The sequence below is a fragment of the Salmo trutta genome, chromosome 26 (assembly GCF_901001165.1).
Source record: "Salmo trutta chromosome 26, fSalTru1.1, whole genome shotgun sequence".
Classification (NCBI taxonomy): Eukaryota; Metazoa; Chordata; class Actinopteri; order Salmoniformes; family Salmonidae; genus Salmo; species Salmo trutta.
Genome location: NC_042982.1, coordinates 11,086,998 through 11,096,973, shown reverse-complemented (window position 1 = coordinate 11,096,973; position 9,976 = coordinate 11,086,998). Strand labels below are relative to the sequence as shown.

General features: G+C 56.5%; 1 protein-coding gene across 1 annotated transcript in view; it reads right to left on the bottom strand.

Moving 5' to 3' along the window:
* Positions 1-426: 426 nt before the first annotated feature.
* LOC115162800 (sodium-dependent serotonin transporter-like) overlaps positions 427-9,976 on the bottom strand; it is a 22,168-nt gene continuing 12,618 nt past the window's right edge. Inside the window, exons 4-11 of the mRNA XM_029714225.1 lie at positions 9,656-9,781; positions 9,289-9,416; positions 8,316-8,428; positions 7,729-7,860; positions 3,619-3,718; positions 3,256-3,356; positions 2,979-3,146; positions 427-2,007 (exon numbers count right to left, since the gene is read on the bottom strand). Coding sequence (XP_029570085.1) covers positions 1,936-2,007; positions 2,979-3,146; positions 3,256-3,356; positions 3,619-3,718; positions 7,729-7,860; positions 8,316-8,428; positions 9,289-9,416; positions 9,656-9,781 — 940 coding nt within the window. The 3' untranslated portion in view covers positions 427-1,935. The remainder of the gene's footprint in view (positions 2,008-2,978; positions 3,147-3,255; positions 3,357-3,618; positions 3,719-7,728; positions 7,861-8,315; positions 8,429-9,288; positions 9,417-9,655; positions 9,782-9,976) is intronic.

Below are 9,976 nucleotides of genomic sequence, written 5' to 3'. Positions count from 1 at the left end.
ACGCTCGCAAGGTATGCACGCTTACACACACGTACACCAATCCCCAGTTAAAATACTATTTGAAATCATCAAATACTTCAGATTTGATTGAGCTTGCCTGGTTCAATGGAACCAATAGAACAGTCGCAATCCTGCAAACCCCGCCCATCTGGCACAAGGCAGGCCACAACAAACCCCGCCCATCTGGCACGAGGCAGGCTAAAACAAACCCCGCCCATCTGGCACGAGGCAAGCTAAAACAAACCCCACCCATCTGGCACGAGGCAGGCAAAAAAAAACCCGCCCATCTGGCACGAGGCAGGCTAAAACAAACCCCGCCCATCTGGCACGAGGCAGGCTAAAACAAACCGCGCCCATCTGGCACTAAACTGGGTAAAACCAACCCCGCCCATCTGGCACGAGGCAGGCCAAAGAAAACACAAAGTATTTGAAAGATTCCCTATAGTATTTGCACCCTGGTCTGATGCACACACAAATATAACCCGTTCAAGAGAGTAGACAAGTATTCACAGAACAAAGAGACACACACCGATACCAAGACTCACTTAATACACACGTATGTCATACTACTACTCCCATTCCAACACAACAGATTATTTGGTAGGAAGTAAAGACAGATACCTGTTTTTAGACACATCCTTGAAGACTGAGTGTAGTTGTGTTCAATACTGGGTTCCCAATGTAGGCAGTTAGTCTCTTAATATGTAAAACCCCATTTCCGTGCTAAGTCAAACTAAATCAGCATGTCAGTTTATAGTAAATGAGATAAATGGATTTGGATAATAATTATTTCAAATAAATATACATCTTATATTGCGATAATATAACCCACTCCTTCTGATCTACACAGGGTAGCTTCTCCTCACGTTCCTTCCATTTCTGTCTGACGTGCGCGCACACACACACACACACACACACACACACACACACACACACACACACACACACACACACACACACACACACACACACACACACACACACACACACACACACACACACACACACACACCAGAGCCTTCCATACTGCAGCTAAAGAATCCCCCCACATAACTGGACAAAGCCCTGTTTTCTCTTCTGATCTGGTCTCTATGTTCCCCAACAACTTGGATATGCTTACAGAGCAGAATCAGTACTGCAGTGCATCATACAACGCCAACATACAGCGCTTCACAGTGTGGAGACGCTCATCAAGGCCCTTCATAGGTTCAGCCATCCCACCAAGAAACACTGACAAGCTCCCACCAAGTCATCCTAAAGCATGACAACAGCTCACATCTGGAAATACCTGTAGAAATATCCATGGAATATTTGGTTTCATAGAGAAACTTAAAAAGATACCTGCATTTTGCAATCAATGTCCAGCTAAATATCTGTATGCAGAACTCATGAAACAAGGATATAATGTCAAACGAAGCCGTGAGATGAGATGTTTGCTTGTGATATAAACATTGTTTAGTGGACCTGACAGAGTAGAGACAAGGAAGTGTGTATGTTTATGCCTCATATTGTATGGATGGATTCCAATTGTAACGGACGGGTATAGACTTTAAAGGCAACACTACGCTTCAATAACAGTACACATGCCATTGTGCTGTGGCATCTAAAACCCTCTGTCTGGTGGCTGAAATGCTCTGACCAGCGTGGCCCAGTATGAAACCAGTGACAACATTAGCTGCTGACAGAATGAGCCAGGAGGGAGATGACGGAGGAGGGGTGTGGGATGCTGCAGACAGTGTGGCCCAGCGCCCCCACCTCAGCCCTGGGGTCAGTGGGATAAACAGGGTGCCTCTGTGCTTCTGAAGTCTGCTGTGGGGGTTCTGGAGGAGAAGTGGGGAGGCGTGAACCCTCCCCGTCCTGCAGTTGTGCTCTATGTCCAGCAGAGGGTGGTGTAGTCCACTCGGCCTGGTCAGACCACTGGGTCAGACCACTGGGTCAGACGGCGTGGGTGATGATAATGTCACTGTGAGGCCCGCTGGGTACAGGGGTGATGCCATTCAGGAGACGCTGAGGGATAAGGAAGGGAGGAAGGGCAGGACAGAAAAGAGAGGGGTAGGAGGGTACACCAGAGTTATTTCATCCAAGCCACTGTCATTGAGTGTTGGGTTCACCTTGTAACAGTCCGGTTATACTAGACGTTTTCGTGTGGAATCTTCCAAACAACATGCAAATTGGCACGTTGGCTGTTAGCTTTGACACTGCGCTGGATAGGTTATCTAGCGAAACCCTCCTTTCCTCGGATTGGTTATTGCACAGCCGCTCGACTCAGAAGGACTTTCCCGCGTCTGCTTCCATTGAAAGTGACAGATTTCTGGTAGTCTGAGCGCAAGAAGAGGTGCCTGGTATAACTGTGGCGTAACCCGACAGATCGTTGTTATTGAGCGCTGTCACACAGACATTATGTCATCCTGACCTCGCTCTGATCCGTCTGTCTACACTCACTGGCCGCAGCGGCAGGTTAGGCATACAACGCTCACACACGTAACACACACACACACACTAACACAGATGTGCGACCAGAACACCACACGTAACACACACACACCCCTCTGCTGACACTGTCTTTCAGTCCCATTGTGCGGCGAGGCACTGGGGCAAACACTGGGCTTATTGGATGACAGGTTTATCAAAGGCAGGGAGAGGAGGAAGGGAGGCGCTCTGTGTTCCATGCTGTTTGATGTCTGTCTGTCTTCTCAAACAGGGAGCTGTTTTCTGGCTTGGCAACGTGACAGTGTGCAGGTGCCGCGGTGTCTGTCGCTTGTCTATGTTAGCGTGTGTGTGTGTGTGTTTGTGTGTGTTTTGTGCTTGCACGCGCGAGTGTCTGAACCGTAAGGTCTGGAAGCCGTCGTGGCTTGTATTCCTACTCTCTGCATCTCTCCCTTTGATTGTGTCCTCTGTTAGTAGCCTGGTGATGGCAGGGGGAGGGAAGGGGGACTGGAGGGGGAGAGGCCCACCCCAAGCCCTCTGGAGGCTCTTACCTGTTTAAAGGTCCCTTTGGCAGTGAGCAGGTGGTACACCATGTAGGCTGGTACACAGATGAAGGAGGACACTCCGATGCAGTAGCCCAGAACAGTGGTCCAGGGTGGGTAGATGTAGTCAAACAACTTGACCTCCGGGGGGAACGCCAGGAAACTGACAATGATGAACTGAGGAGAGATGAGACAGAGGTGGTTGTGTTTCGAACAGGAATATAGTGCCGGTGTGTGTGTGTGTGTGTGTGTGTGTGCGCGTCTGGGGGGGTTGGGGGCTGCTCACCAGTAGGAAGATGGGGCAGATGGCTACCCAGCACACCCTCCAGAATAGTCCAGGGGAGAAGCCCAGCATCATATTGACATCAGCGCAGAAACGACTCGTGCCTGAAAATGGACACAGACACACAATGAAACACATGCACTCACACACACTTTAGTCTCAATATGGAATAGAAATCAATCAAATCAATCAATCGATGTATCAATCCATCCATCCATTGTCCCAAATTAGAAATGTCTAGTGCAGAGAGCTAACAAACCAATCACAAACACACATCCATTAAATCAACAACAAACAAAAAAAGCTGAATCCAAAGAATGTCAGACTATGTGAGCCTTGTCAACAATATCATTGTCAGCCGTTTACCGTAGAACCAGGAAACAGCGATGACTTCTAGGAAGACCACAGTGATGACAGCAGGTCCTGTGGCGTACTCCTCAAACAGTTTCACCACAAACGCACCTCCCTAAAACATATTTCCAAAGAAATGCATGGCTGTTGGGAAACAAGCCATAGACACTATAGAGACAAACGCTATAGAGACATTTATACAGTATATACTGCTGATGTTCTACTGGAGCTTATTTTCGACTTGTTGCCTGAGTGGGACCGAGGCTGGGTGGGAGTGGGACCGAGGCTGGGTGGGAGTGGAACTGAGACTGGGTGGGAGTGGGACCGAGGCCGCGTGGGAGTGGGACCGAGGCCGCGTGGGAGTGGGACCGAGGCCGCGTGGGAGTGGGATCGGGGTCGCGTGGGAGTGGGATCGAGGCCGCGTGGGAGTGGGACCGAGGCCGCGTGGGAGTGGGACAGAGGCCGCGTGGGAGTGGGACAGAGGCCGCGTGGGAATGGGACCGAGGCCGAGTGGGAGGCCGGGTGTGAGTGGGACCGAGGCCACGTGTGAGTGGGACCGAGGCCGGGTGTGAGTGGGACCAAGACTGGGTGGGAGTGGGATCGAGGTTGAGTGGGGCTGAGTGGGACTGAGGCTGTGTGGGAGTGGACCCGAGGCTGGGTGGGAGTGGGACCAAGGCTGCGTGGGAGTGGGACCGAGGCCGAGTGGAGTGGGACCGAGGCCAGGTGGGAGTGGGACCGAGGCCGCGTGGGAGTGGGACCGAGGCCGCGTGGCTGCGTGGAGTGGGACCGAGGCCGCATGGGAGTGGGACCGAGGCAGCGTGGGAGTGGGACCGAGGCCGCGTGGGAGTGGGACCGAGGCCGCGTGGCTGCGTGGCGTGGGACCGAGGCCGGGTGGGAGTGGGAGGCCGAGTGTGAGTGGGACCGAGGCCGCATGGGAGTGGGACCGAGGTCGCGTGGCTGCGTGGAGTGGGACCGAGGCCGGGTGGGAGTGGGACCGAAGCCGCGTGGGAGTGGGACCGAGGCCGCGTGGGAGTGGGACCGAGGCAGCGTGGGAGTGGGACCGAGGCAGCGTGGGAGTGGGACCGAGACCGATTGGGAGTGGGACCGAGGCCGATTGGGAGCGGGACCGAGTTTGAGTGAGGCTGCGTGGGAGTGGGACTGAGGCTGTGTGGGAGTGGGACCAAGGCTGCGTGGGAGTGGGATCGAGTTTGAGTGAGGCTGCGTGGGAGTGGGACTGAGGCTGTGTGGGAGTGGGACCAAGGCTGCGTGGGAGTGGGACCGAGGCTGCGTGGGTGTGGGACCCGAGGCTGAGTGGAAGTAGGATCGAGGATGAGGGGGAGTAGGACCGAGGCTGAGTGTGAGTAGGACCGAGGCTGCGTGGGAGTGGGACTGAGACTGAGTGTGAGTAGGACCGAGTCTGCGTGGGAGTGGGACCGAGGCTGAGTGTGAGTAGGACCGAGGCTGCGTGGGAGTGGGACCGAGGCTGAGTGTGAGTAGGACCGAGGCTGCGTGGGAGTGGGACTGAAGCTGAGTGTGAGTAGGACCGAGGCTGCGTGGGAGTGGGACCGAGGCCGCGTGGGAGTGGGACCGAGGCCGCGTGGGAGTGGGACCGAAGCCGCATGGGAGTGGGACCGAGGCTGTGTGACTGCGTGGAGTGGCACCGAGGCCGGGTGGGAGTGGGACCGAGTCCGATTGGGAGTGGGACCGAGGCCGGGTGGGAGTGGGACCGAGGCCGGGTGGGAGTGGGACCGAGGCCGCGTGGGAGTGGGAGCGAGGCCGAGTGGGAGGCCGGGTGTGAGTGGGACCGAGGCCACGTGTGAGTGGGACCGAGGCCGGGTGTGAGTGGGACCAAGACTGGGTGGGAGTGGGATCGAGGTTGAGTGGGGCTGAGTGGGACTGAGGCTGTGTGGGAGTGGAACCGAGGCTGGGTGGGAGTGGGACCAAGGCTGCGTGGCTGCGTGGAGTGGGACCGAGGCCGGGTGGGAGTGGGACCGAGGCCGCATGGGAGTGGGACCGAGGCAGCGTGGGAGTGGAACCGAGGCCGCGTGGGAGTGGGACCGAGGCCGCGTGGGAGTGGGACCGAGGCCGCGTGGGAGTGGGACCGAGGCCGCGTGGGAGTGGGACCGAGGCCGCGTGGCTGCGTGGAGTGGGACCGAGGCCGGGTGGGAGTGGGAGGCCGCGTGGGAGTGGGACCGAGGCCGCGTGGCTGCGTGGAGTGGGACCGAGAACGGGTGGGAGTGGGAGGCCGAGTGTGAGTGGGACCGAGGCCGCGTGGGAGTGGGACCGAGGCCGCGTAGCTGCGTGGAGTGGGACCGAGGCCGGGTGGGAGTGGGACCGAAGCCGCGTGGGAGTGGGACCGAGGCAGCGTGGGAGTGGGACCGAGGCAGCGTGGGAGTGGGACCGAGACCGATTGGGAGTGGGACCGAGGCCGATTGGGAGCGGGACCGAGACCGGGTGGGAGTGGGACCGAGGCCGGGTGGGAGTGGGACCGAGTCCGCGTGGGAGTGGGACCGAGGCAGCGTGAGAGTGGGACCGAGGCAGCGTGAGAGTGGGACTTAGGCCGCGTGGGAGTGGGACCTAGGCCGCGTGGGAGTGGGACCTAGGCCGCGTGGGAGTGGGACCGAGGCAGCGTGGGAGTGGGACCGAGGCAGCGTGGGAGTGGGACCGAGGCAGCGTGGGAGTGGGACCGAGGCCGATTGGGAGTGGGACCGAGGCCGGGTGGGAGTGGGACCGAGGCCGGGTGGGAGTGGGACCGAGGCCGCGTGGGAGTGGGAGCGAGGCCGAGTGGGAGGCCGGGTGTGAGTGGGACCGAGGCCACGTGTGAGTGGGACCGAGGCCGGGTGTGAGTGGGACCAAGACTGGGTGGGAGTGGGATCGAGGTTGAGTGGGGCTGAGTGGGACTGAGGCTGTGTGGGAGTGGAACCGAGGCTGGGTGGGAGTGGGACCAAGGCTGCGTGGCTGCGTGGAGTGGGACCGAGGCCGGGTGGGAGTGGGACCGAGGCCGCATGGGAGTGGGACCGAGGCAGCGTGGGAGTGGAACCGAGGCCGCGTGGGAGTGGGACCGAGGCCGCGTGGGAGTGGGACCGAGGCCGCGTGGGAGTGGGACCGAAGCCGCGTGGCTGCGTGGAGTGGGACCGAGGCCGGGTGGGAGTGGGAGGCCGCGTGGGAGTGGGACCGAGGCCGCGTGGCTGCGTGGAGTGGGACTGAGGCCGGGTGGGAGTGGGAGGCCGAGTGTGAGTGGGACCGAGGCCGCGTGGGAGTGGGACCGAGGCCGCGTAGCTGCGTGGAGTGGGACCGAGGCCGGGTGGGAGTGGGACCGAAGCCGCGTGGGAGTGGGACCGAGGCAGCGTGGGAGTGGGACCGAGGCAGCGTGGGAGTGGGACCGAGACCGATTGGGAGTGGGACCGAGGCCGATTGGGAGCGGGACCGAGGCCGGGTGGGAGTGGGACCGAGGCTGAGTGGGAGTGGGACCCGAGGCTGAGTGGGACCGAGCCTGCGTGGGAGTGGGATCGAGTTTGAGTGAGGCTGCGTGGGAGTGGGACTGAGGCTGTGTGGGAGTGGGACCAAGGCTGCGTGGGAGTGGGACCGAGGCTGCGTGGGTGTGGGACCCGAGGCTGAGTGTGAGTAGGACCGAGGCTGCGTGGGAGTGGGACTGAGGCTGATTGTGAGTAGGACCGAGGCTGCGTGGGAGTGGGACCGAGGCTGAGTATGAGTAGGACCGAGGCTGCGTGGGAGTGGGACTGAGGCTGAGTGTGAGTAGGACCGAGGCTGCGTGGGAGTGGGACCGAGGCTGAGTGTGAGTAGGACCGAGGCTGCGTGGGAGTGGGACAGAGGCTGAGTGTGAGTAGGACCGAGGCTGCGTGGGAGTGGGCCCGAGGCTGAGTGTGAGTAGGACCGAGGCTGCGTGGGAGTGGGACCGAGGCTGAGTGTGAGTAGGATCGAGGCTGCGTGGGAGTGGGACTGAGGCTGAGTGTGAGTAGGACCGAGGCTACGTGGGAGTGGGACTGAGGCTGAGTGTGAGTAGGACCGAGGCTGCGTGGGAGTGGGACCGAGGCTGAGTGTGAGTAGGACCGAGGCTGCGTGGGAGTGGGACCGAGGCTGCGTGGGAGTGGAGAGAAGACTCACGTAGGTGAGGGTGGAGAGCGCTCCCAGGTAGCAGACACACACCAGACCCAGGACAAACCCCTCCCTCCTCCTAGACAACAACTGGGGGAACTCATCCAGCATGGCTGTGATCACCCCCTCCAGACCAGCAAACTACACAGGGAGACAAGAAGGGAGACACATTCAATAGAAATTTGAATTGAGAGGGAGAGAGAAGGAGCCAGTAGAGGAGTAACTCAGAGGAGAGAGAGAAAAAAAAATCACAGCGCAGCTATAGAAAATCTCTATAAACTGGCAAACCCAGACAGAAAGACACAAACTGTCCCTTCTGCATAACAGTAAGTTCCTCCCCAGCCACACTCAGAGCCTGGCTGAATACACACTCAGAGCCTGGCTGAATACACACTCAGAGCCTGGCTGAATACACACTCAGAGCCTGGCTGAATACACACTCAGAGCCTGGCTGAATACACACTCAACACAAACAATAAATTAGTACACATAAAAGACGTGTAAGAAAGGAGAACTGATCAAAAAACTGCCGTTAATCGATTTGAAAACCAGTCTAATAATTCTGTGTGAATACTGTGTGTGTGCGTGCCACTGACCGTGCTGTCCAGCCCCAGCATGATGATCATGAGGAAGAAGATGATGGCGAAGAAGGTGGCAGCGGGCATGTTGGCGATGGCTTCAGCATAGATGATGAACAGCAGACTGGGACCTGGCAGAAGAGAGACAATCAACACGTTAGCAAAGGGAACACAAACACATTGTGGAAATGTGGCATCTTAACTCTCCTCTTTCATGTTTGAAACCACTGAAGGCATCGTAATTATTTCCATACGGGTCCCTGAGGCTTTTATATGTGGTGTTGGGCCTTTATCAAAAAGGAATAGCGAGCACTTAGTCCTGTCTTAGTGAAGGCGAGCGTAACTAGAAAGGTAGCAGAGAACTTGTTATTTACTGTACTCCCTTGCCAGATGTCTGACCTCAGATAACCTCTGAACTATCTGGACCTGTATTCCCAAAGCGTCTCAGAGTAGGAGTGCTGATCTAGGATCAGGTCACCCACTCCTACTTTCCAGCAAAGAGCAATTTCTCAAGCAAGAATTTAGCGAGGACTGTCTGGGAGTGGTCTGAGTGGGGAGGGAAAACTGAAAACGAGTTGTTATTGGTGGAGGTTTGGTGGTCTTTCTTATTGGTCAAATTTACAGCCTGGTGATGTCACCAGACAGGTCAAACCTCTATCCCAGCAGAACAGGCAGACATTTCAGGAGGTCTTTTCAAACAGCTCCTACACTGAAAGGGCATTATCATCCTTTTCACTATTTCACAGTATTATTCCAACCTCATAGTGTGGAACTATATATAAAACACAGGAAAATCATGTTTTTGACTGCACTGGGCCTTTAAGATCCTACTGAATACAATTACAAGTGAAGGGAGATGACACCTGATCCTAGATCAGCACTCCTACTCTGAGACTCTTCATGAATATGGGCCCTGATGTAAAAAAATAAATCATACAACAACTGCTACATATGAAAAGTAGATTTTCAATTTGGGATTTGATTGATTTACCAGCATCCTTGGCTACGGTCTCCACGCCTATTTTACGCATCTCAGCCATATAGCCGAGCACGGTAAAGATGACAAACCCAGAGAGGAAACTGGTCAGGCAGTTCACCGAGCTGGTCACCAACGCATCCCTGAGAGAGGGGGACAGAGAGAGAGAGAGAGAGAGAGAGAGGGATAAAGGGATGGTGCGAGGGGGGAGAGAAAAGGAGGGAGGTAGAGAGAGAGGGAGAAAGATAGAGACAGAAAGAGGGGATGAAGAGGGTGATAGGAGAAGAGAGAGGATTAACAACAAGTCACAGGCAAAATAAATACATTTCACATGGCAGGTTCATAAACAGATTGTACTGTATGAAGAGAAATGGAGTCTGACTTGTAGCAGTTGTTGTGAAAGGGGTTGTAGCTGGCAAAGGCCAGGAGCACCCCGAAACCTGGCCCCAGAGAGAAGAAGATCTGAGCTGCTGCATCAATCCATACCTGTAGGGAGAGAGAGAGAGAGGGGGGGGGGAGGGAGAGAGAGAGAGAGGGAGGAGAGAGAGAGGGGGAGAGAAAGAAGGAGAGAAAAAGGAAGGGGGGAGAGAAAGAGGGAGAGAGAGGGAGTGAGCGGGGGGAGAGAAAGAGGGAGAGAGAGGGAGAGGGAGAGAGAGAGGAGAGAGGGAGAGAAAGGAGAGAGGGAGAGAGAGAGAATAGGGAG